The sequence below is a fragment of the Taeniopygia guttata genome, chromosome 2, assembly GCF_048771995.1.
Source record: "Taeniopygia guttata chromosome 2, bTaeGut7.mat, whole genome shotgun sequence".
NCBI classification, from domain to species: Eukaryota; Metazoa; Chordata; class Aves; order Passeriformes; family Estrildidae; genus Taeniopygia; species Taeniopygia guttata.
Window position 1 is genome coordinate 100,967,306 of NC_133026.1, and position 27,733 is coordinate 100,995,038.

General features: G+C 43.0%; 1 protein-coding gene and 1 long non-coding RNA gene across 5 annotated transcripts; one reads left to right on the top strand and one right to left on the bottom strand.

Annotated features, from left to right (window-relative positions):
* Positions 1-197: 197 nt before the first annotated feature.
* On the bottom strand, positions 198-27,733 carry TWSG1 (twisted gastrulation BMP signaling modulator 1). 4 transcript variants are annotated; one of them, XM_030265988.3, is made up of 5 exons: positions 27,550-27,733; positions 25,419-25,546; positions 18,338-18,437; positions 14,462-14,728; positions 198-2,683 (listed from the first exon to the last, which is right to left on the bottom strand). In XM_030265988.3, the coding sequence occupies exons 2-5, from the start codon at positions 25,539-25,541 to the stop codon at positions 2,502-2,504; spliced, it is 672 nt and encodes a 223-aa protein (XP_030121848.2). In that variant the 5' UTR covers positions 25,542-25,546; positions 27,550-27,733; the 3' UTR covers positions 198-2,501. The 4 variants fall into 4 exon arrangements, with proteins under 4 accessions (XP_030121848.2, XP_072780607.1, XP_030121846.2 ...); XM_072924506.1 differs by having other exon boundaries at positions 25,419-25,603; XM_030265986.3 differs by having other exon boundaries at positions 25,419-25,612.
* LOC140682398 (uncharacterized) lies at positions 2,679-7,216 on the top strand. Its single transcript, XR_012054079.1, has 2 exons — positions 2,679-3,030; positions 5,297-7,216. It is a non-coding gene; the product is annotated as an uncharacterized lncRNA (long non-coding RNA).

A 27,733-nucleotide genomic window follows, 5' to 3' on the forward strand; every position in this document is an offset into this window, starting at 1 on the left:
TTAGGTTTTCCAGAAAGAACATTTTGAGTATTTATATTTTATGTACAGAAAAATACTTCAAAGCAACACTTTTAGGTATGGAAAAAACTGCTGAAGAGTTAATTCTCAGTATTATTCTGTACATCTAGATCAGTAACTTTTGTAATATGCTTCCTGGTAATGTTTCCCTGAGAAACTCTTGAAAAAGAACACACGAGAACCGGTAATATCTTTTTATTAAAATACCTCTTAAAACACTCATCATCATAAAATACACTGGGTGTTGCTGCATGACTTTTGTGTACACACAACACTTTCAGCAAACTCTAGACAGCATCAGGAATTACAAAAAGTAAGGCAAGCCCCAGAAGTTGTGCACTACCTTCTCTCAGGCCACTACAGACAAGTGTGTTTACATTTTTATGCCATTCCCCACAGCATTTCCTGGACACCTGCTAGGCCGCTCCCCCATCCCTCCCGCTCCCACTTGATTTGACCTCACAGTGAAATTCTGAGGATGTAAATGGAGACAGTGTCACAGATCCATGAGGCAGCAGGTGCCTGACCAGAAACATCAGCTCTGTTCCTCCCCCAAGAAGATTCTGAGCTACCCTCATATTTCCAATAATTTAAGACTGCAAAAATCTGAAGCACGCTAATGACCTCCTGCTTGCTTGATTGCTACGTGTCGCCTGTTTCAGTCAGGAACATTGATGTATCACCCTCCAGCTACAAACAGTCACAGGTACTCTTAACATATTCTTCCTCTCCATTCATTTTAAGAAATTCTAGCAGAAGAAAATATAATATCATGAGTTGTAAAATACAGGAATAACAACTCCTCCATTATAAACTAAGTTTTTCTACTTTCGTCTATGATCTTTTATCACTTAACTGTAAGTTTAAAGTGTGAAGACATTCCATTATCCACTAGTTCAAAACAATAACATTCATCTTTCAAGTACATCTTTATAGCTGAAAAAGACACTGAAGAAAATAGCATTATTTGACAAGAGTAGATTTTTCTTTTATTATTATCATTATTCCATCTTATTGAAAGAACTGTATCATGAGAAAAAAAAAAAGAAAAAAACATTCAGGCAACTTTTTCAACAAAATAAATGTAGTATGACTGCTTTCATGTGTACATGGTACAGATAGACAGATGTAACTAGAAAACAGTTTAATCCCTCTAGCTGAGGTTAATGAGAGAAAAATGAATAGTCAAGTTCTTTTTGTGTTTGCATATGCATATATGCATAAAAATTGAAGGAGTTAAAACCTACATTACTATAAATACAAAAAGCTGATCATTAACTACTCATACACTTTATCCTTGTACTTAGTACCATTATCAGTGGACACCTTAAATCAGTCATAGTGGCTGCTATGTAACTGTCAACATATAAAACTCTTACTTAGAAAAATGGACAATGTTCTAAACTCAGAGCACTTTAACTTTGCCTTTGCAGACACATATTCCCTTCTTCACTGACAAAAATTGATGGGGAAAAAAATAAATTTAATAATAATAAAAATGTTTTGGAATAAATATTCACAGGAAATTACTAAATGGGAACATGCTTGCTGCCAGCTGCTCAGCTGGCAGACCTGTACCACTTGCTTGTTCCCGTCATTTCATTCTTTATTCCTTTAGTCATTAAATTCATCGTAGCCTTTCATGTTTCCTTTACTACACTAAATGTTCAGGGTTTAACAACCCTAGAGAACAGTGCAAAAGGTGGGAAATGCAACAGCACTTAACAGCTTTGTTTTGGGATCTAAGAGAAGACTGAAAAGATTAATTAGTGTATTGCATAAATTATGCATCATAGGCCCAAATTAAAAGAGAGCAGGGCAAATGAAACTTGGAGGAAAAGTATCCCATACATGGTGTTTTGCTGGGCAGCCCTTCTAAGAAGTTAGGATTTTATCCATGACAGCCCATTCTTTGAACTTGAAGAGAAAACACGAATTTAAATTTTTCTCACTTCCACAATAAAAGCTAACCTCAAAAACTGGAAGGTAATAAAGTTAAAAAACAAAACTAGAAACCAAATCCCAAAAACCCAGCCCCTAAACAATATCCACACTCCCTCCAACCTAGCAGCCATTTATTTATTTGTTGAATTTAGATAATGGAAATCTCATGGCCATATTCTAAAAGTTTCCCTATTCTAAACTACAAGATAGAGTATTATGTTCTGAAAACCAGTATAGCCAATACTTTCAAATCAAAGGAAAACAATCAGAACAGTAATGATGAGCATGACTGTACCATTTGAGCAGAAATAAAGAAAAATAAGTTTAAAACATAGTGTTTAAACATCTACTAGTTAGCCTTGCTTACATGAATTAAAAAAAAAAAAAATTCTCTGATTTTATACATCCTTTTTTCAACCAGGTACATTTAATTGCAACCAGCAGGCACTCCACCAAAACGCAGTATTTGCAATCCCAAGTCTCTTTAACCAAGAGAGATTACTTTGGCCTCAGTATTGCTATATTACAATTTTCCTGCTTCAGAACATGCAGTTCATACATTTGACAGTTTTACTGCCATAGTCGATGCATTCTGGCCCAATACACTCACAGCAGGCGTTGTGAAACCATCGGTATTTGGAAGCTCCCATGGACTCGCAAGAGATCTTGCACTGATGTATTGACATGCAGTCATCAAAATACACCACAGTACACATGTGCTCTAAACCAAGAGGGGAAAAAATGTTTAAAAGGACTTAAAGTGTTTTGAAAGGTTAGTTAGAAATTAGTTAAATGAGCAGCTTTAGAAGTATGATTGCAAACCAACAGGACTATGAGGCATAGGGAAAAAAGGTGACAGTAAAAGCTGAGAGGCAAATCACAGAGACAAGGTAAAATCTATTCACTTCAATTTTTCAGCATCTACAACTCAACCTGTTCTCTGATCTCCTCCTGGATTAATTTACTTCTCTATTCACAGGCAAGAATGTTTTTGAGTTTTGTCCCCCAGTTATGAGAGCATAGGGATGAGCTATGCCGAAATTTCAAGCAGGAATGTGTTCTCTGAAGGTAATGTGCTGCCATAAAAAGCTTGAAGTTTAGACAAGTTATTTTAAAAAAACATCAAAACCATTATTTGGTTGTATATGTTTCTTTCCCCCCCACCCCAAACTCCACAATAATCTTTAGCCAGTGTAGAGTTGTGTTACTTTTTGTTTTATTCAAGTTCTATTGCGTTATATTATGTACGCGGTCTGTTCTATGTTCAGTTGGTTTGTTCATTATTGCAATGGATAGCGCATTGGACTTCTAATTCAAAGGTTCCGGGTTCGAGTCCCGGCGGAGTCGCCAGGAGCCCAGTTCTCCCAGGGAACTGACCCCAGAGGCCCAAGCAGCACTAGAGAAGGTACAGGAAACAATGTCTGCCCGGCAGGCCCATCGATACGATCCTGATGCAGCATTTAAATTCATCATTTTAGGCAGACTGCCACACCTCCATGGAGTCATCTTTCAGTGGACTGAGACCCGGAGTAAGATCAAGGACAAGGACCACGGGCGAAGGGATCCTCTCTCAATAATAGAGTGGGTCTTCCTGAGCCATCAACGTTCCAAAAGGATGATGAGGCCACAGGAGTTGATGGCGGAGCTCATTTGCAAAGCTTAATCGAGAATTCGGAAGTTGGCAGGGTGCGATTTTGAGTGTATCCATTTACCTATAAAATTGGAATCGGGCCAATTTACAAAGGCCATGTTGGAACACCTGCTTCAAGAGAACGAAGCACTGCAATTTGCTCTAGATAGCTACACCGGTCAAATTTCCGTTTTGAGACTGGCCCACAAAATTTTTGATTCGGATATCCAATTCACATTAACCACCAAGCAGATCCAGAGCAAAAAACCACTCAATGCTCTAACAGTTTTTACAGACGCGTCCGGAGGGTCCCACAAGTCCGTAGTGACTTGGAAAGATCCTCAGACTCAGCGGTGGGAGGCAGATGTTGGCGAGGTGGAAGGTTCCCCTCAAATAGCAGAGTTGGCCGCAGTTGTTAGAGCGTTTGAGAGGTTCTCTGAGCCATTTAATTTGGTGACCGATTCGGCTTATGTAGCAGGTGTAGTATCTAGAGCGCAGGATGCTATCCTGCAGGGTGTTTCCAACGAGACCCTTCACAAGTTGCTCTCAAAGTTAATTAAATTAGTCTCCCACCAAGAGCAACCATATTATGTGATGCACATTCGGTTGCACACCAATCTGCCGGGGTTTCTGGCCGAGGGAAATCGGCGTGCCGATTCTCTCGCGGAAGCCCCCGCACAGATGGCACCTCTCCCTGACGTTTTTCAACAGGCAAAGCTCAGTCATCAGCTATACCATCAGAATGCACCTGGTCTGGTCCGGCAATTCCACCTGAGCCGTGACCAGGCCAGAGCCACTGTGGCCACATGCCTGTCCTTTAAGTCGCTCCCATTACCATCGGTGAGCGCTGGGGCAAATCCTAGGGGTCTCAAGTCCTGTGAGGTGTGGCAAATGGACCTAACACATATAAACTCATTCGGCAGACTGAAGTACATCCATGTATCAGTAGACACCTTCTCTGGCGCCGTCTATGCCTCTGCCCACACAGGGGAGAAGGCATCTGACATCAAAAAGCATCTAATATTGGCCTTCTCTACGCTGGGTGTCCCCAAATTGATAAAAACAGATAATGCCCCGGGGTACCAGTCCAAGGAACTCAAAGCTTTCCTGCAGCAATGGGGAGTAGAACATTAAGACTGGCATTGCCTACTCCCCGACAGGTCAAGCCGTGGTGGAGCGGACTCACCAGAGTCTGAAAAGAATGCTAAAACAACAACAACTGACTATGAAGGTCGAGTTCCCCCAGGTTCGATTGTCACGGGCCCTCCTCACCTTAAATTTTCTTAACTGTTCTTTCGAAAACTTGAATCCACCCATCACTAGACATTTCAACAATTATCAACAGCGCCAGGTCAGGGAGAATCCGCCAGTTCTCGTAAAAGACCCTGAGACCTGGCAGCTGGAGGGGCCTTATGAGTTGGTTACCTGGGGTCGTGGGTACGCCTGCGTATCCATTCCCTCAGGCCCAAAGCGGGTCCCTTCCAAATTCGTACGCCCCTATGTTCCAAAGACACAGCCAAAGAAGGAAATACCCCAGGTGGAGCAGGCGGCGTTTAGATGGAGAAGGAGGCCCTTTCATCCTGATTCCCCTGATGCTTCTAATTCCTCCTATTCTCAGGATCCCCCTCTCTTTTGTTTAAGTGACTCGTTCTTCCCCTCCGACCTTGACCTCCCCTGCCCACATTGTTAATTCCCGTTTTTCAGTTGTGTTCCAGATCACTTTTCATTTGTGGCCAGCATCAAGACGAACAACCTGATGAGCCTCATCCTCCTTGCGGTGACCACCTACCGACCCATGGAAGCGTGGATCGTTCCTCAGCCCCCCGCCAATGTTTGGGTTACGTTAGCTAAAGCCCTGAACCAAGACCACCTCTGCTTGTCCACCTCTTCTGTTGCAAACCCATTCCTGTCCTGCCTTGTGGGGATTCCCTACCCCCTCGACAATCTCCCATTCAGTTTCCCAAAAAACGTTACTGCCCCCTGAAACCAGTCCACACAATTTCAAAGTGTCCAACTTAATGCTCCGCATGAATGGAGAGTGTGGTACCGGTCCCTTCCTATCCTTGATGAAGAACCCCAAGAAGTTTCCCTTTTAGGTTCCGCTTTAGCTTACACCTGTGTGCAGTTTTTCTCTGTTGCTGATCCCCACCCCATTGTGAAGTCCAGGCCCTTTCTCGAAATAAAGTAATCTATGAAGGAATATACTGCCGGGGAGTGGTGCCTCAAGGTGATTCAGATCGATGCAGCCACCACCTACGAGGAACAACCTCGCAAATTACCAAAAGGCACCTTCTTCCTGTGTGGTAACAGGGCCTGGGCTGGCATCCCCTCTCGCCTTCTCGGAGGACCATGCACCTTTGGGCAGCTGACGCTGTTCACACCCAACAAAACGCAAATTGCACATTGGCAAGAAGTAAATTCAACAGGGAATTTGGCCAGATCCAAAAGAGATACCAATTTTAGGACTTTGGATGAGGACTGTAATGACGAAATTTTCCATTGGGATCAGACCAAGAGCGTGCTCATCACCACATTCATTCCTTGGTGGTCGATAGCACAGTTTAAATGAGCTCAAAGGTCTTGAGTGTTGGGTGGCGAAACAAGCCAATATTACCTCAGCCGCTTTATCAGGACTCCTAGAAGACGAGAAAGTCACAAGGCAGGCGACCCTTCAAAACCGTGCAGCCATTATCTTTTGTTACTTCACAATCATAGATGTGAAGAATTTGCAGGCATGTGTTGCTTCAATTTAAGTTCAAAAGCTGAGGACATCCGCACTTCCATCACAAAAATGAAAGAAATGATAAGTCACATCAAGCAAGAACCGAGTGACTGGTTAGGGTCGGTCTTTAGTGGATGGGGACTCTCAAACCTTGGCCAATCGTTCTTAAGTTTTCCCTTATACTCCTGTTTGCCCTCATGGTTTTCATTATTGGATTAAGTATCATTAAAAGACTTGTTTTGGACCATCTAAACGCAGCTATCAACTCTACACCACAAGTCTGCCACGCAGAGATGACACTGCTCACCACCAATGAAGATCCAGAAGAGCAAAAAGAAGTGTGGTTTGAAGTGCGACCCCCCCGTTTAAGTTCTCCCCGTTTCATTTGTTTTAAACAAAAAAGGGGGAGATGTAGAGTTGTGTTGCTTTTTGTTTTATTCAAGTTCTATTGCGTTATATTATGTACGTGGTCTGTTCTATGTTCAGTTGGTTTGTTCCATGTACCCCAGGTTTTTTTGAGTTGGTTCCTTCCCCAGTTTCCCGCCTCTCCTCCCCTGTCAATCTTCCCCAAAAGTGCCGAGTCATTTCCCTGCCCTCTCCCAGGATCCCTGTCCGTCACCCGGTGCCCCTGCCCCTCCATCCAGAACTTTCTACCCAGGGCATTGTGTGATTGGACCAGGTCCTGAGACCCCTCCCATACCTCTCTCCCATTGGCCTTTTCCCCAAGAGCGAGCCACTCCCCGAAGATCCCCATTGGTCCCAGTTTTCCCCGCCCCCAGTAGTATAAAATCCCCTGACATCCAGCCCCAAGTGCCTTCTCTGGCAGGCACCAATCCCGTCAACTGGATCCTCGTCAGCGTGTTGTCCCCATTGGGACCCAATAAAGAGGATTTTGGCCCCCAGAGGAGGACTCTCTTTTCTGTCAACACCGCGGGGATTCGGCTGCGTCTTCACCAACCCACCCAGCGCTCTCCAAAGCCTTCAGAGGCCCTGCGGAGGGTGCTGGAGACCTGCCCGCTCTCTCCCTCGCAGAGAGCTAGCCGGGGGCAAGACGAGGCTTGAGGGGGAGAACGCGGCAAGCCAGATTAAATTACAGAGCTACAGAATCTTTTTTTCATCAGCATGAAACTGCACACTTTTTTCTTCCTTTTTTTTTTAGCAACATCACCACCTTTATTACTAATCTTAAGAACCCCCTTCTGCCTAAGTGTTGACCTCATGCTTCTAACACCCATGCAATTACTTGAAACACCATGAAGTTCAGGGCTGCAACATCAAAATGGAGCTAAGGCATTCACCACAACTATAAAATAAAACCATCCCCACCTCAGTCCACTTCAAATTCTCCAAGCTGGCAGATTCCACCACCTTTCTTCTGTACTGACCAAGTGATTATACTATAAAACTTGGTTCATCCTCCAAAGGACCATGATTACATAACATTTACCCAGAGCATAACTTGGCAGACTTTGGGGAAATCTCAACTGGCAGCTGTTTGCAAATAGAGATGTCTCCCTCACCCAGATCAGACCAACTTGTAAGCAGGAGATGTCAAAGGGCTTTCTAGCCTATTACTACTCATGGTACACCTGGGAGAAACCCACTGATCTACATTCCAATAGATTCGTTTGGATTAGAAAAAAGTAATCCAAACTTAAATAGTAAATCTAGACAGTGGGTTTGGTTTGATGTTTTTTTAATGACTGATTTTGACCACTGTCAAATTATTTTGCTACTACCAAAACAGCTGCAAGAAGGTCAGAGGATCTGGTGCCAGCCCACTGAAATAAACAGAGTATCCACTGCCTTGGTCGGGCTCCAGACACCAGATACAGTGCAACAGGCAATAGGGATCTTGGGCAGGAGAGGCAGACCCAGAGTTGAAGCAGTTTCTGGTCCCAGAAAAGCTGTGCTGCAAGTAAACCTGCAGTTGTCAAAAAAAATCTTGCAGTACCCGAAGAACTGCTGGGAACAAAGTGTACTGTGTAAATCCTGTCCCATTCTTGGCACTTCTGTTTCTGTAAGCCCTTATAATATATCCTGAGGCACAGCAACCAGAGGAATAGAGTTCTCAGAGAACAAACCTCTACCTGAAAACAACAATCCTTCAATAAGGATGTTTGATTGACAGAGAGGAAGAGGAAAGAGCTGAATAGAAGTGTATGCTATGGTACCATGTGCAAGGAGTGATAGGTATACACCTGAAGTGCTCAGCCCAAGCTGAAAAGCAGTAGGGAGATGCAGCGACCACAGCCTCAAAGGCAAGGTGGCATTCAGAGGCCAGACAGCAGCTCCAACTTCTATGGGGAATGCACAAGGACTTGGCAACACTTCATCACCAGTGACAAAAACGCTCAGACTGCCATAGTCCTAAAGAAGAAGCACACACCATCCATTCTTGGAAGGCCCAGACAGCCCTCGGTATCTGTTCCCTTCACTCCTCACAGGAAGGTTTTAGTGGAAGGGTAGGGATGAGAAAGTAGAAGCAAGTATTCAGGCAGTATTGTCATGTCCCATCAGTCATCCAAGTCAGTGCTGGGGTTCAAGCACAAGAGCCTTACAGAAGCCTCTGTTGGACATTACTCATACTCTTTATATACCTTTGCTTTATCTCTGTTCAGTCCTATGATATCCTTTTGGTAGCTTTTTACTGAAGTGTTACTACATTAAGTTTGATCTTAAATTCCATACATAGTCTTAGAAGGCGTCAACCGGAGGCATGAGGCCTCTTCCTTGAAACAGGCCATCCTAGCTAATCTAGAAAGATTTCTTCCTGCAAAATCACCTTTTGGGATGCCATCTCCAAGCAACTGACTTAGTCTCTGGATAAACCTGAGAAGGCAAAATGATTCATGGCTATCTCCAGATTGGAGTGAAACAGCCCTTCAAAGGAAGCAACAATCCAAGGGGTTGCCAGAAGTGATCTGTTGATCATGGCACTCCAACTTGCAGCACACAAAAGAAAGCCTAAGGTAGGTCAGGGAAGTTGTCAGGAAAGCTGTGCGCACTCTCAGGTGTGCTAACTGCTCCCAGCATTTACAGGCTGTCTTCACACCAGAGAATGTCCAGTTCCTTCTGCGTAAGGAGACATCTGCGCTCACCTTCATATTAACCTAATCTCTGACAGCCTCAGCAGTGTTAGTACTGCTTCACAAGTCCTGGTGAAGCCCCGAGTTCATCAGCTAATGCCTGCAGAAGTGAAATAAACTTCCTGGGGAAGGAGAGCCTGTGATTTCTAGGATGTAAAGACTGATGACACTGTCATCAATCACTGTTTATCTCTTGGATAAAGGAGGCCAGAGGAGCAGCAGCACCTGGTCTATAACTCTGCAAAACTAGGTGGCATCAGTCAGCTCCTGTGAGACTGCAGCCTGGTCTCCTGAATCACTCTCCCAGGACCAAAGCCAAAATTCAACCTTATTATGGTGGCAGAGACAACCAAGGATATTAATCTTGACTGACTGGAGAGTAGAGAAGAAAATTTATTTCCACCTGCACACAAGTCAAGGGGATTAGGTTCTCGAGGACAAGTACAAAAATGCTGCAAAGGGGAGAGAGCAGACTGCATGTGGCAGGCCAAAGCCAGCAGTAAATCCATCTTGTCCCAAGCAGCTCCTCTAAGCAGCTAACTATGTGCTCCATGTATGTGTTACCAAATTGTTTCTGATGTCTTGCTCACTGAAAGACTTTCCAGGTCTGAACAAGTCAGATTGTCCAGGGTGCACTTTGTTTGATCACAGGGCACTCCTGGTCCCCTCCTCAGCAATGCCTCTGTGCTCCTGTAGAGGCTGAATTACTGAAAGCAGTAGAGTTCCTTCCCTTAAGCACCAAATCCTGCTCTATAGACTGCAAAAAGAGAGTTACACAGGGGAAAAAAATACATACCTACAGGCTCAGCTGGGATCTGGGAGAGTACTTAAATTGTTTCACAAAGCTAATTACCGAGTCATCACTTGGCTCCCTCAGTGTAAATAAAAACAATATTATTTAGTGCAGTAACAGCTTTCTCATTTGTATTTTGCCAATTTTCACACCCTAAGGATGACAGACTGCAGATGCAGCAAAAGGATGCAGTAGTAAACTTTTTTCCCCCGATCATTAACTTCTGACCTTCCCCCCCCCCCCCCTTCATACTTAGTGAAGGTTGTGTAGGAGAAACAACAGTCAAGTCTAAATTAAAAGATTAAACTACCAGGCTTTGCTATAAAACTATCTGTATTAGTGTAATATAGAAAACTTTAGCAACTCAGAGAACCTTCCCAGTTAATGATAATTTGCTGTATGGGATCTTTGAAGTTATATGTGCTGTCTGCTGGTCACTTTATTGGTAACTCTAAAAGTTCTTTAAGAAGGTAACTGTCCATCCAGTGGTCATACCATTTTATCACAGAATGGCCTGGGTTGGAAGGAATCTTAAAGATCATCTAGTTCCAACCCCTCTTCTGTTGGCAGGGATATACCTTCCACTAGAAAAAACACTCGTCTAGTGCAGTAGTGAGAAGAGGGGAAAACAGGAACAGGGAGATGAACCTGCAACTGTTTAGGAACAATCAACTTACATAATCTACTACTTTTGGACAAGTCAATTTTATGTCAATTAATTTATAAAAAGAAACATTTTTTTTCTTAATCTTCCTAGACTACCTACAGAGGTAGATGTCTCTTCACTGGAATTGTAGCTCTCCTCTCCCTGTTGCACTGTCAGGGAGAAGAACTGCAGACCAGACACCATCCCCTGTATCACCAAGCAATTAAGTCAGAAACCCTTAACTACAGCACAGATTTTGTTTTATCAATTGCCAAAAAATTATCTAGTTCCCCTCTCCCTCTTGCCAACATCCTGTCATCATCTGAAACAACTAAGCTTATTTAAATCTCTGAACTCACAGTTCAGAGCTCTGAGGGTATCAGCCAGAAGTAAAGCAAAGAGAATGAAGTACAAATGTAGCTCCAGATTAACAGCCATGGCAATCCTCTCTGAAGTAGAGTCTCAAGTTCCAGAAACAACTGATACAAAGAGCTACAGCAGCTCCAGCAGCGCATGCATAACTTTGGCAGCTAAAACATTACAAGTCAGTTCACAGAAGGAAAGGGAAGACACTCATTAAGAGTTCAAGGTAGCTGGTGGCTGGGTTCAGAGTAGGCTGGGGCAAGAAAGGAATGCTTTATATCCCACTGCACCCCACCTCCTCCTGGATCAACAGCTGCCTTCCCTGGTGGTGGCTCCACGCCACTGAGGCACAAAGCTCATAGTTCCCGGGGCTGGTGCTGCTTTTCCTGGCACTCACCCAGAACTGCATCAAGCAAATCTGGCACCCTGGGCCAGCTTAATGGTGATCCATGCAAGAATGAGCAGAAAAGCTGAAATCAGAGCTGTGTTACACTATATGACAAGGGATATTTATAAGCAGAACCTTTCCAAATTTTGGAATATATTCCAGAAGACAGCACAGAGACCACTGCACATCTATGCCCCTCTCTCTTTACAGGCCATGCCATCGGCTGCTGCCAGCACACCATGTTGGAGGGAAGCATGCAAGGAACCACAGAAGAACCACAAAATGGAGGAGGTACAGCACTGTAAAGAAAACATAAAGCATCTGTGCTCCTGCTCACAGGAATATTCTTTCAAATCCCTGATTGTCACAGCCTCAAAGACAACTGCTTAGCAGGTCATCTTAAGGGTATCTCCATTTGCAAGACCTGCCCTCAAGCCTAGCAGCATTTCTGGGGAGAAGGAAAAGGTAAAGACCTGGTCTCTTTCTCCCACTGCAGGCTATGCTTGTTTTTACTGCCACTGAGCACACATACACATTCACAAAACCTCCCTCTTTTTCAGTGGTTCTAACACTTTCCATCTTGTTAAAGCAGTGACCTGATTGTGTGACTGAACTTAGCATGGGCAGAAGCCATCAGGCTCCAGGAACTTCCTCAGCTACCTCACTGTGCCCATGCTCACAAGGCTCTTCAGTCCCAACCTACTACTCCTCCACCTTTTGATTATGGCTTCCCAATGAGCTCAGAAAAACAGTATTAGAAACAGTGCTACCCCATGGCTCATACAACATCCAATGCTGCTGGATGTCCAGCTGTCCTGCATCCACCATAACAAACATCAACTGACCAACGCCAGATCAAAATTTTTCCTTCCATCTCCTCTGTTCTCAATGCTCAAATCATCAATGTTTTTATAAGCAAAATTTTATATGACTTTTGAGAAAGCAGAGCTCTGCAAAGTTATCTACACTGTGACCAAGAAAAAAGATTCGTCGGCAGGCTTACGTATTTAGATACTTAAAAGTATAGGAATAGGATGTGGAAAGTAATTTTCTATGTTTTCCAGTTCTTCACTAGTCACTAAGATGGAGAAGGCATAGCCAATGATTACAAGAACAGACTCTGACATTTATTTCTGTTTTAAGTGTCTGCTGAGGCCTGAAAGCCAGTGGCATTTGGTAACTATTTCCAAATATAACTGTTGTTTTTGGACTGTCATCATTCCAGTAAGAGCTCTCTCAACCTAATCTCTAATATGTTCCTAGTAAAAGAAACGAAGGGGACTTTTGACTAAGAAAAAATGGCAGTGTTATGTATTTGTCTGTGTCGTTGAACTCAAAACTGCTCCACACCCTTGAAATGCAATTCAAATTCTAAGTTTAATCCAAAACTATCATTAGCCCATCCTGTTGGTATGGTAGTAAAGGACTGTCAGGGAACAGCCATCTGGATTGCAGTACCTAAGTACAATGGGGATATATTCAAGGCTGTACCAAACATAATTTTTTTCCCCTGAGTTTAATTAATAATTGTAAGTACTGTAGTCTTTGTACACAGGGCTTTTTGTGGCTTTCCATTTTACATGACTTTGTACATTATTCTCATAACGGCAAGCAAGCATTTTAATAGCATCAAAGACATATGAATGAGATGCTTTCCGCCCATCTGGTTTCCTAGTTCTGCAATTAATTTATTTTTCTAATGTGCCTTAGCCAAAGGAAATTACAAAAGTTGCCATTATGTTTCCATTTAATCAGCAGCAGTCCTACTCAGAAACACAACTAGGTCAATGGTTCACACTGGTATGGAAAAGCAGCATGTCCATCAATTAGGGTATCTTTTATTGATAAGATAAAAGGGCCATCACAACAGCAACACATGGGTTACGAATATTTAAAGTGTACGTTGGGAAGGAAGCAAAGCATTAATTGCACTAATAAATCAGATGCTCTTTTTCCCCTATTAAGCAGCAATTCCACTATGAACTGCTTATGAGATTCTTTAAAGTCTGATGTAATGATTTGCAGGGAAAAGTGTTTCAGGTTTAGTATGGAAACCAAGAAACAGACAGTATTTTTTTTTATACCACTGTCAAAACTACCTCAAAACTTCTCATCTTCTCCCACCCAACCATAGCAAACAGTATCCTGAAGTCTGTCATCTAAACTGAAGGTAAGAATATAAAAAACTTAATATGAAATAGGAGCAGTGAATCTATAACTTGAATCCCTACCACCAACTTACTTACTTTGAAGACAATCTGTTACATATCCTTCCTTCATCAATCCTTCTAATGTTGTTTAGGTTTACTAATTAATACTAATTACTATTACTAATTACTATTAATCCTGGATTTCATAAAAAACATCCCTCTAAGGATTTCAAGTTATGCCCATTCAGATGAAAGAAATAAACAACTGCTCCAGATAAAAGAGCTTATAGCACATGGTTTTCTCAGACCTCTTAAGCCATGTTTCAGTTGCCTACTTCTGCACTGATACATAATTTGGATTCAGTTTCTGGTCTGTCCAGTCTCCTAAGCTACAGGTAACTGTTTCTAGGTCAGAGAGCACACCTTTCCAGTGCACATGAAACAGCATGAACAAACTACCTCATGCCACAGAAGTAATTATAAATTCATGTGGTTCAGTGTCTCCTGAGAGCATCAGTCATTTTTAACACCATCTTCCACATTCCTCAACACCTTTGCCTCATTCCTTCTGTTATGTCATACTCAAAATTAGGCTGAACCTTTCATAGATTCTTATGGGAAAAGAAGAAGCAAGCATACAGAAACATAGGATAGCACTGAGAAGGCTCCTGGAAGAGACAAGAGGAGATGCTAGGTATTTAGACACTGTACTCATTACCTTTGTCACTAGAATAAGGTGTGTGGACGTTGTTGTTTGGAACAGAGACATTCTGATGCTGTGGCTGGTTCACTGTTTCTAAAAAGGAGACAAGGTTCTCATGGTGTGACAGCTCTTCTGCCACAGGGAAGGAAACAATATTCCAGTTCAGCTGAGTATCTCCTTCTGTCAGTGCCCGGAAAAGGGAAGGAATTGGTTCATGCAACTCCTCAACAGTGCTTTTGGATGTTGGAGGTGTGTCACTGTAATTGCGAGGATTGCACATACCTGCAGAGGAAACAAACAGTAAATTACACAGAACCCCCTAAACTCTTCTTAAAACAGGTAGGAATATTTGGAGAATTAAAATTGCTTCTTTTTCTGCTGAACAGAACTCTTTCGTATCTATCCCACTCTCAGCCCAATAGCAGAAGTGCTATCAAATACAGCAGGACAAGTTTTCCATAACAGCACGTTTTGGATCATTTAGATTTCTACAAAACACACCTGTGACTTGTGAAAAGAAAAACCTCATCTAAACAGCACTTTGCTTCCCTGTCAGTGTTGTAGCTTAGAAAATGGAAGGTTCCGTGGGAGGTTCACTTTCCCTGTGAGAAGAGATTATACAAAGCACAGTATAATCGATAGGAGCATAAATCTGGAATGCAAAGTTAGGACTGAACAAAGGGAGTATCTTGATAAGTCTGAGGTTTGATCATTATTCAAGTATTCCATCTCATCTGCTGCAGCAGTGCACTAGGTCTTTCTAGTCATCTGCCAGAGATACAAAGATCACTATCAGGACAGAGCACGAGTCTGAATTACTTTACTTGTGTAGAGACAGCCAAGATGAACCTCATTTTGCTATTTAGCTGGAGGGGTCACAACAGGCAAAATATTAATTTCTAGGTTACCTCTTCCTTATTTTTGAACATCTTCTGCAGTATCTTTTTTGAAACTGTGTAGTCTTTTTTTCACTTTGCCAATTCCTACAAAATGTTTTTGTGATATGCAATGTCAGTTCCAGTTTTTCGTTAACCATTTAAACACTAATATTTATTACTAGCAATTAAACCAATGGGTATTTAAATTTAAGTCCAATCTGTGGACTTAAAACTACCTTTTTAATCTACCAAGATTAAAAAGAAAATTTGTATCTGCATAGGTATTTTAAACTCAGGACAAAACACTGTTAGAAGTCATCTGTGAGAAAACACTGTTAGAAGTCATCTGTCAAGAGACAGACAAATCCATTTTCTTCATGTGCAGCTGGATATAATTTTGGGTAGTTTCACAGACACAGGTTTAGACAGCTACAATTGCGCACCAATTCTTGAAGTATTAAAGTGATATGAGATATGAATGTTCAAAGTTTACCTGCCTCATACAACCAGAGAAGTATCTCCTGCCCCGTAGATCCACTAGGACTCTGGCATCACAAATAATTGTGTTTAACTAGAGCCTTGTACAAACCCATAATCTTCTCAATTTAAGCAGATGGATTACCATAGTGAACAAAGCAGAGGGAAGTTTGTCCATGGCGATTAGCATGAGATCTAGCAAATCTTAAGCAAGTGGTTAGGATTAACAGCATTTGGTAATAGAAACACTTCATGACAGTCTGCTCCTATAAAAAGGTGAGCCAAGTACAGAATAGGAAAAAAAAAATAAGCCTCTTTTCCAAACAACATCAGGTCATACTAAAAATGACACAAACACACTACTGTACATGACTGTTTTCCTACTCCTCTCAATTAGGTTTGTTCTTCATGGACCTTTCTAGACTCAGTGCTTTAACAAAAAATTTCTATCCCTTTCTCACCACCTTTTTAATAGGCAGTAATATTAACAATACTTTAACAAGCACTATATTGATCATACAATTGCAATAAAGGATGACCACCTGAAAATCAATTAGGAAGATATCAAACCAGGTAAGAGTTTTGTACATACACATCAAGGGATGTATGCTTTAGTTGATGGCATTGTATTAATGTTGTGAAACAGAAACCCGTGGGCCTTTCTAGACCTGTCAGACCAGACCTTTGCTAGGTAGGATTCAGAAAATAAATTTCAGTGATAAAAAGGACACACAAAGGAAAAAAAAATAGCATCAAGATTGTTTACCAAAATCCTGCAGAATGTACACAAGTTTGTGTGCACATCAATGCAGTATGAAAACTACCTTAAGATGGTACCAAAAAATCATTGCTTATATTTTAATGGGTAAATGCTCATCCACACAGATCCTTCACTCTTACTGTTTTTAAAAACGTTTGAATAATAATAACAATATTTTAATATAATAAATATTATAAAATAGAAGCTTTGGTTAAAAAGTTTAACTTATGAGCAATCTGTAAGGATCAAACATGTCTACACTACTGCTTTTTAATGGATGAGAAGATGCAGAAATGGTCTATTAAAATGATGGAAGCCTTTATACAAGGGACTAGAAGAGCTTAACTCAAAGGGAATGGAGGACTTGTTGTTGTTCTCCCTCCTCCAGCATGTTTTTCCCTGTCAGAGAAGGGAGGGCAAACATGAGGGCATCAACTGAGCACCAGTACAGTTAGTGGTAGAGGACAGGAGGTAATTCCTGCCCTCAAGGCAGACATGATCTGTAAGACACAACAATCTATCTGCTTTTACATTACACATGATCAGCTTATAACAAAACTTAAAATATCAGCTCAGATATCAGCAAAGAACTGTGTCTAGGGAGTCAGATATGGCATGTATTCCTGTTTCCTCATTTGAATAAGGCTACAGCAAGGATGATTCTACACTGAAGAGAAGAAGAATAGGACCATCCCATAGAATCCAAAAGGGTCTGAGGCACCCTAAGAACCATCAGGAGAAGTTTTAGTTTACTCAGTACAGGGAAACTGAACCTGAAACCTTGTTAACTCCTCTCCTGGAAAACACTATGGGAAAGAGCCACAGAACAGTGAGTCACCTGCAGATTTATGAAAAGAAGCTTGTGTGTGGACTTCACAATCCCAAGAGGTAGGTTCTTCCTCTCTCTAGAGATCAGTACACTATGTTTCTACAGCAGATAATGGTTCTAAACTAGGGAAATAACCTGCACGGAAAATGGGCATTTTGACACTAATCACCTTCATGAATTCAGAGAAAAGTGACCTAGAAAAGCTGAGAGCAGGTACAACACTCAAGATGTATCCCTTTCATGAAGCTAGGATTTCGGATGGCAGCACAGGGAGACTTACAACAACCACAGGAAGATGAAGCTTTTGTTACATATAAAACAAGAAACGGAACTAGAATGCAACCTTCTTAAGTGCTTTGCAAGTAAGTGCTGGGACAGCACAGCACTCACAGGGAAAGACTTTTTAAGACTGTCATCTAGTCTTACAGTAAGGCCTTGTCTGCTTCTTTCTCACCCTTCACAAAGAGCTATTTTTGTAAATAAAAGAACAGTGGAAACACTGGGCCATGCATATTTACTAGTAGTCCCAACTCATTCTTAAAGGTGTCCTGTTGCTGTCAATGCAGCCTTTACAGGTAGAAACCTTCGGAAACACAGAAATAGAAGCACAGCATCCAACCCCACAAAGCAGACACTTGGGAGTTTCCTCAAGATGACAATTCAAACAGGAGTTTTATGTTTGAGAGACAAAATTAATAATCAGCTATGATGACATTTAACAAGCAATACCTGGACTACTGCCACCCCCAGCTCCATAGAGCAGACCCAGCCTTCAGATGTTTGGGTCTCCACAGTAATTTATTCCATACCCACACGAGTTGTAAGATGCTTAAAGCACATATTCTGTCCCAGTGTTTTACTTCTATTTTAAGACTGTGAGCTCAGCATGTGGCAGGAGAAAGCAATGTAAAAAAAAGCAGGAAGTCCCCCCAAAAGTGCAAACTTACCAACACAGTCACAGCACTCATCCCAAAGTGTGCCCAGGCAGAGCATACACTCCTTACAGCAGGAACAGTTCCCTTCCCCAGGGCGGCACTGACACAGCTCCTGGAATCAACAGACACTCATTACACTGCAGCAATCCCAGATGTAAAGTAACTACACAGCAGAGTGATTTTTCCTCAAGCCACAACTCAAATTAGGGCATTAAAAAAGCTTAGTACACTAAGACAGTGAGTAAACGGTGAAACAACTCCAGCCAAAAACTGATCCGAGTTTACAAAAGGATCTTTTGCAAGTTTGCTTTTTTTTTTTTCCTTAAAGGTGACATTCTGAAGAGAAATCTGAAGCAAGCTTTTAAAATACAAAAAATACTATTCATGGGATAGGTGTGTGCACTTTTGTGCATGTGCATGCCTAAATCTACAAGGTTTTTGAATGTTTTCCCAACATAACAGGAAACTTGGAGACAGATGCTTCTTTATATATAAATAGTGACCGTACATTATAATTTAACTAAAAAAGAAAGCTACTATAAGCCACATGTGCCCATTCTTGACATGCATGATGTCTACCATCACACCTATCCCTGGATTCTAAGAGGAATTTACCAATTTAGTCATCTGACCACAGGATTTTCTGTATCTCCAAACACTTGTTACACATTGCTCTCTGATTGCAAAATTGGTGACCAGATTTTCCCCCCTTCCCACCCGCCCCAGGTCTAGATGATTCATTCATTTTTGCTATTATGAAAACAACCCCAATCTTCATCTCTCCAAATTGACACCTTGGGATACCTACAAGACTTCTAGAGCCTCTAGGAATGAAATGATGGTACACAAGTATTTTTCTCTAACCCTTAATAAACTAAAAAGATGGAAAAGGCATGGAAGCATAAAGACAAATATTTCTCTTTGTACTACCTAAACCCAAAAGCTCTGGTTTAGCAGTCCTGCTGGAGACACATACTTGTGGACCTCAAAGCATGGAAAAAGCCAACATGGATGAAGAAAATCTAAAAACCAGGCTGTCTCCTTCCCTTTAACTCAAATCCATATTAGTAACTCCAGTTTGGCCAAAAGACTGAGGCTGCATGACAATAATTCACAGCCTTGAATTACATCATAGCACAAAACACAGACAAGCCAACAAGTCCCTTTGGTTGTCCTGTCTAAGAATTTGGTTTTGATGACGTCTGTCTAACTATCACATTACACACAACTGGGGAGAAAACGAAATCCTGTTACTGGAAACACTGACCATGGAATCTTTCCACCCCTGGCTTTACTGAAAGGGCCACTGACAAATCTGTTACACACCAGGCCAGGGGAAGATTATGCCCATCCCCACTCTTTGGTCGCGTTATCCAGAGGCAGAGGAGGGACACACTGCAGGAGACACTCATAGACAGGCAAGAAGGGCAGGAAGGTGGTTTGGTTTGAAATTCTCCTATCCTGAAGTCTCAACCCATGGTTCCACCCCAGCTAGGTCAGGGGCATTTCTCTTTACATTGGTGGCAGGCACCAATGTCACCTGCAAAGTGAGGTTTCTTTCTGAAGTACCTTGGGAAAAGCTCAAATTAGGCAAAATTCCACTTTCTAAATAATTCTTTGCTTGCTATTGTTAAGAAGCATAAGGTAGGGGAGAAAGGAGATGTTTTTATACCAAATGTCAGGAATATGTTTGCAAGGCATGGCAAGCTGCAGTCTTGCACCTGCTTACTCTTTACTCTGCAAAACTGGCAACTGTAAATATCCAGAGCCCACTGAGGTGCACAGTGGCCACCCCTCGCTCACACCAGCTCACGTGGGCACACAGAAGAACAAGGAGTGCACTTCAGAGAGGGAGGTCAGAGCAAAGTCTGTATAGGGACAGGCCTCCAGAACACAGCAAATGGAGCTGCAAGGCTCCCAGGTCTGGACTAGAACTGAACAAGCCCTAGAATGTGCTGCAGACAAGCTACACTGTACCCAGGCAGTATAAATCCACTGATTCCTTATTTTCCATTTACTTCATCCTAGGTCACAAGTCATCTTGAATCTAGCAAAGAAACAAAATTCACCAACTATTGCTTGTAATAACTAATTCTGAGAAACACTGCTGCCTGTAGAGTTTTTTGTGACCTGTTTGCAGCACTGACTGATAGAGAGTGAACCCCTGCTCCACACACATTTCTGCAATAGGCAGCCCTTGCAAGTATTGAATTTTTATTTACAGAGTGGAAAACTAGTAATATTTATTACTTTTTCATCCTCAAAATTTATGAATGACACCTATCACTGTTTCCACACAAACTGTGCTGTTTCCAAGTAAAAGGCTAATTAACCAAAGATATACAAATTTTCATCACAGGAGACATAACTAACTTAGAAAGATGACTTACGTGAATTAATGATGCATTTCTAAAACATTTATCTTACCATTTGATAAACAGATTTTGTCAGCCTTTAGAATAAAAAGCCTGAATAGAACAACTTTAAAAATAACCACAAGTTTAGCATTAAAAATATCCAATTTATTCTTCAACTGTAAAACCAGGCAAACAACTTTTACATTTTAAAGACATCAACAGGCCAGCATGTGGGAGGAGGCAATTCTCACTAAACTATTAAATGTAATGCATGAATAGAAGCCAGAAAGTTCACTAAACTAAAGTTGTTTCGGTTTTATAGAAGAGTATTCTTGGAGAATTAAACGTAACCTTAAATTCTGAACTTGCAACCTATTAACAAAAAATTCTGCTAAGCATCTTTGTGTGTAAGCACTGACTTGAGGCCAGAACCATTACACCTACCAGGATTGTAACAAGTTTGTTTTTCCAGGAGGGGCCCATGACCAGTGCAATATTTAAGGGTTTTTTGTTGCTGTTTGGGGTTTTTTGTTTGGTTGGTTGGTTTTTCATTATTATTTCTTTATTTTAAAATTGGAGGGAGAGGCAGGAAGAAAGAACAACTAATTAATTAGTCTTCTGCAATTTTGGGGCAATAATTGTATGTTTTTCCATATATCTGTTAGCACATCCATGGTTTCCTTAACCAGTTTTGAGTCCTCCTGCCTGACTTATCTACACTGGATACTGGTATAGGATACATATTTTTAAAAGAATGCTTACATGAGACGTGGGTGAAGCAAGGCAGAATAAGGAACGTTCCTTGTTGATAGCTGGGGGTGGTGAGGCGTCAGTGGAAGAAAATATTACTCATAAGTCAACTTGGCAACTTCCCAAGCTGAACTACTGAAGGTGCATCGGAGAATGTATTTTGCTAGGCAAGAAATAAGCCTCACAGTTTAAAAAATACAGTATTAAGTAGGAAGTAGGCATGTTTGTATAATAAAGATACTCCTGCTCCAGAGAGCAAACAAAAATTTTTAGAAGGTGTTTAACATCTGAGTTTTTTCTAAAGCTTTCTTGAAATTCCAGAGAATATTTTCTTGGTGTAGGGAGAAGTAGGACCTGAAGGAAACCTCTCTGCAAACTGGAAGGGGGAGTGAAAGAGTTTTGGTTTTTTTTTCCTAGAACAGTTTAATAACAGAAAATCTCCTGGAAGTGAACCAACCAGAACTGTTTTGTTAACCCAGCTGGGTTACGTACTGCAGCTACAACACACACTGGAAGTAATTTTTAGATGCTGAAGCCCTGAAGTAAAGGAGTGGCATTTATTTCATACCACGGGGCTAAAATGTCTTGGAAATCCTTTCAGGCTGACAAGTTTGTACACAAGATTAACAGGAGGCAAAAAAGACAGATGAAAAGAGATTTTAATTGGAACGATACCACACCAGCTGAGGTGGCTGCAGGTCTGTAGAGTTTATGAGAGAAAATCCTGTTTTCTCCACAAAACAACCTCTCTTTAGAAGGATTGTAAAACCATGCCTGAATTATAACACCATTTGTTTCCTATGCACAGCAACAGTTTAAAGCACTGTTGCAGATAAGGTAGCAAAGCTCAGCTTCCAGCCACTTCCAAGACTGACATTCCACCCGAGCCTGACTCCTGCCGGGAGCTCTGCCCCTCAAGAGCCAACCTGGGACTCGCCTCAAACCCCTTTGCTATGAACAATTGTGGGAACATCTCATCCTCGAGGTTTCTGCCTTCAAGGATTTCCTCCGTGTTGCAAGGACACAATACGTGCCTCCCCCCACCCAGCCAGCGTAACTGGCCTTTTCATCTCCTCCACACATGGAAACATCAAAACAACCCACGCGGCCAAGCCAACAGCAGATGTGCTCAATAAACACTGCAGCACACGCTCCGTGTGCACCCAGGGCTCCACCTGGAATGCATGGCAACAGTCGCTCATGGACTCCAATCCCCAATCCCAGGGACATGGGAAGGAGCTACAGCCAGAGCCTTGAAGGGCCAAACTGATTTTGTGGATTCACTCTCTACACTCACAAGTCTTACCCACAACTCTCTAACCTACAGGAAGCCACAAAGTTTCTTAGTGAAGGCTGAGCTTATGCAGAGAGATGCCTCAAGCTATTTTCTTTCAGGCCTTTGCTTATGGAAAAAGAGGAGCACCAATAAAGATAGAGCCCAGGATGCAAAGGGAAAGCTGAATCCACGGGAGTTGTTGATCTCATGCACTATTCTGGATCTAACAAAATAAATATTTATGTAGGGACCACCCTTAAGCAGAGGAGCTCCTAAGGAGTGGCAGTAATGACTGTATTGACTTCTAGCCATGCTGGCAAAAATATTTATGTTAACCATATGCTTTTTGAGAGAGCAGCTCTCTTGTCTCTCTGTCTCCAGGACAGGCAGCTTTGCTTTCTGCACACAGATGCAGATGACAAACATTCACAATCTGTTTGCTCCCCTGGCTGTCTCTGAGTGACATTATCTTAGTTTCAAGACGTGGATTTTGGTGAACTTGAACAGCGATAAAAGTTGGGAAGGGAAAAATGTCATGTGATAGTCAAGCAACCTTCCTCAATATGGTATTTTATTTTTAAGTTCAGATTCCTGTAGAAGAGTTTAGAGGGGAAAAAAGTACATGGAATACTCTACTTGCATACCTATTCAGGAAAGAATATGCATTTCATATACCAGTGCAGCACTTCTGCCACAACAGTACTGAAGTTTTAAAACAAAAAAAGCCAAGAAGAAAGAGGACAATTGCTTTAAGTCAAAGCTTTATGATGTCTTCCTGTCCACAATCAGACTAGTCTGACCTGATCTGTTCTTCTATAAAGAATGAATACTGACTGGTAAGTCTGGCCTGTGTGTAGGAAGACAGCAGCCAGATGGTGGAAATGAACAGTTTAATTCCTCTGCAACTGCACACAACTCACATGGCCCAGGCTACTTTAGGGTTTTAGATAATTGCATATGATTTTGATTTTAGGGAAATGCTTTAAAAAGGGACTCCACATCACCTGTACAAAGTAAGCGAGAACACACCTACCACGAGTAAAGCAGTTCAGAGGTTTCTCTGCATGTACAGGGCTGTGTTGCTACAGAGATGCTAACATAATCCAAGGAAAGTATAGTAATATCAGCCATTTCCATGCACTGCTGAACCTCAGCCATTTATTGGCAGTTGAGTAGGGACTCTGGTAGCATTAACGCCACTCCTCCTGGGCTGTGTTCTACTCAGACTAGCTCATAAAAATAAAGTTTAAATGCTTGCTGTCTCAAGCTTGACTCGGTAAGAGATGATTTCTCAAGGAGGACATACCTGTTCATTCCCAGATGGTGGACTCCACCAGTGACACCAGAAAAGGAGACACATTTTCCCTGTTGTCCCCTTTGCTTACAGAAAAACAAGCAGCAGGTCAACAGCTTCCAGGACTGAAATCCAGTACCTGGACTAATAACCTTCCCCTGAATCAACAAATCTGTTCTACTGAATTTACTATTTAAGTGCCAGGTACATCCAATGCCACAATTAGCATGTTACTTCTTACAGGTTTCAATCCTAGAGCTGTTTTTTAAAAATGCAAGAGAAGGGGATTATAGGTGCATCAGTTTGTCACAGTGCACAATGTCCAACATGCCAGCAAAACCACTGGCGATCTGTTTGAAAAGGTAAAAATCAGAAGCCTCATTCTTGCTTCCCTATTTAGCAACTCCACAGACAGTAGTGGGGCTGGAAGAAGCAGCAATTTCATTTTTTAAATTTTAAAGCAAAAGCAGTGTAGAACTCAGAAAGAAGATGGTTCAGTCTAGTCAGTTTTCATTCCATGGAGTGGATTTGTGGATCTGGCAAGTGGTTTTATTTGCAACCCAGACAAATTTTAAACAGAAGTCAGTGAAATGAAGTAAACATGGAAATGCTTGATGCCACTTCTGCATCTCTTTTCAGGCTGTGACCATGGATTTATAGTAAGCACACTCACATCTTACTGCCATATGACATTGGTGCTCTCTGTTACTGCATTTCCAATCTACAAAGAGGCAGTAGGAAACAGTTGCTTTTAAAAAAGCTGCAGCTGACCACACGAAGCCTCCTTTCTCAGTCTGGATTCAAGAAGCATGCTCTGTTTACCATGACTAAAAAAAATACTTGGTAGCTACCAGAACTGCTTGTCATTATGGTAGAAAAGGCCCTTTTGTTCTGCTGCACATCACATCTCTTAACTCTTGATCTAAGAAGAGTAACCTGGTCTCACTCAGTTTCTTCCACTGTACAGACATGCAGTGAGTCAAAAGCAGCATCTGAATTTAACATCCATTTCCTACCAGTTCAGCTCATAAGTATTTGGTTTGGTTTTTAGGCATCTTCTAATTCACTGTACAAAACCTGATGCTATGGAGAGCATCAAGTGTCAACTCCTGAGCCTCTGCTTGAGCTTTAAGGAACCGGACAAATTGAAAGTTAAGGGGAACATCTCAGACAGAAATAATTCTTGGCTCAAAAAAGTTTCAATAAAAAAAAAAAAAACCAACAACATGCCCATATATATATGTACTTGGTATTCTCTGTCTATCAAATAGTTGTTAATCTGCACTTATATGGGTAAGAGATCAAAACAGCCTCTTTACAGAGACACTACTCAACATAAAATACTGGTTATTTGTATCTTTTCAGGACACAGTTTTCTGAACACTTGAAAGCAGATGGAGGACACAGGACTCGTACCTGTATCAGGCATTTGCTGACGTCGCTGGCACAGAGAGCCTTGTTGCAGCCTGTTGATGATGGGATCCACAGCAGGAACAGAAGGACAGTGACTGTGGGTACCGTGATGTACTGTGACCTCATGTTTCCTGCAGGTGAGCAATTTTCACAAGTACTTCAACCAGCACTGAAACAAGAACCAGCGACTGAAAAGGCTGTTGGAACACAAGTTAAATTCTAATCTATTTCCACCTTCCAATTCCTTCAATAAATAGGAATATTTTTTAAAAATGCAAATTGGAGTACTTAACAGCAAACCCAACTCCTCCTCCTCCAGCTAACTTATTTGTACAAAGCTTTCTGTTATTGTACATTTGGATTAAAAGTACAATAAACTTGAGGTGAGCAATCTCAAGTTTGCAGTATCAAATATGACATCCTATAAGCAGTGATGGTAAAAAAATACCTTGGATGAGAAAATCCACCAAAAGAGACCTAATTTTGTAAATGCCCAAAGCAGAAGGGTGGGTTTTGTGTAGCATCTCCTCAGGCTAAGGTACGTACACACAGGTCTGTAGGACCAAGGCAACACAGCAATCTTTTACAAGTTGCCCCTGTAATTTTTATTGCAGACAGGTAGCTGTCTTCACATGGACCCTTAGATGTCACATAGGCTATCAACCCAATTACAAAGTTGACTTCTTTTTTAAAAATATACAGACACCATTAAAAAGAGTACCAGACACTTTGAACAACGTAACTTTCAAGAGACAAGCAAGTGTCTGAGGTCAACCAGAAATGACAAGCATCTGCTACATCAAACAGACAGGAACCGGGTTTGTTCAAAGCATTCCACCTTTCTTCCCTTTGTGAAAACCCAGCCTGTCGGCAGGTGGTATTTGCGACAAATAGATCACGATTAGCAGCGTGCCACTCAGTTTTTACTTGTGCTTTGCACGTGAGCCCGGCCAAAACAGGACCTATTGCACCAGGCACTGTACCAATATATAATAAAAGGCAGCCCATGTTTGGGCAAGCTCACAGTGAGCCTGTATTGTTCTCCTAAGAGAGAAAGAATGCTAATGGAGCACTGGATTGCTTTCTTTTGGTATCTAGACATGTTTTTCTGTTTTATGAACTACAAAACCCAACATCCTCAATGAGCAAAAAAGTGGAAAATGAGGGCACGATCCGGATCTTGAAAGTCTGTGTCCGATTAGTCCTTCTTACAATGGTTGTTAAATGCCTCTGAATCTCGCTGAGCTGGGCACGCCGCCATCTGTACCAAGTTTTGCCGGGGAGACCCCCCTGCAAGACCCGGGGGCACGCACGGAAAACATGGGATCTTTTCCCTCACCGCTTTCCTTCCCTGCCATCCGGAGCCAAGAACGCTTCCAGCAGCTGCAGCTGCTGGCCCGGACCCGGCGAGTGCCGCATCCCGGGCGCGGGAGCCGAGGCGAGCACGCTGCCTGCCCAGGGGAGCGATCCAGGCGTGCTCCCGCACGGCTCGGGCGCGGGGCTGCGTTACATAAAGGGTTCCTAGCAGCGGGGCTGAGCGATGCCGTCTGCACGCACAACCCTCGTGTGCGCACCGGGGTTCGGGTACCCTTCCCCGGCCTCCCCCCGCCGCTCCAGGTCCCATTCACCGACCGCTTTCCCAGACTTCGATCCGGCGCGGCGTCCCCCCGGGGCAGGACCGCCGCCCGCCGCCCCTCCTCTCCCGTAGCCCACTCCGGCGGCACCGGCTCAGCATCGCTCCTCCGTTCCGCCGGGTCGCACCCGGGGCGAAAAACTCCCAAAAAAACGCCCCCGGCCGATCGACCCGCGCTCGGCTCCCCGTCCCCGCCGCAGCTCCCGAGAGGCCCGGGCCCCAAAGATGGCACTGCCAGGGGCCGGGAGGCCGGTGACAGGGAGGGAGATGCGGGAGAACACCCCCCGCCGAAGTGGCCCGGAGCAGGCGGGGCCCCGCACGGGGAGCAGGTCTCCTCCTCCTCGGGCAGGCACGCAGGCAGCGGGGTGGCCGCGCCGAGACGCACCGAAACTTTCCTGCCACAAAGAAGCAGCGACGGCTCCGCCGCCTTCTCCACCTCCTCCTCCCCAGCCACCGGCTCCATCCCTGCCGCCCCCCGCCCACTCCCCCGGCGGCGCTCACCGGGCGGCCCCGGGCCGGGCACCCCGCGCTCCGCAGGCGGCTCTCGCTGCTCCGGAGGCGGCGACGGCGGCGGCAGCAACCCCGCGCCTCGTCCCACTGCTCCCCCCTCGGCCGCAGGCAGCGCGGAGGCGGCGGCCTCGAATCATCGCCCCGCCTCGGGGCACCGTCAGGCGCCGGGACCCTC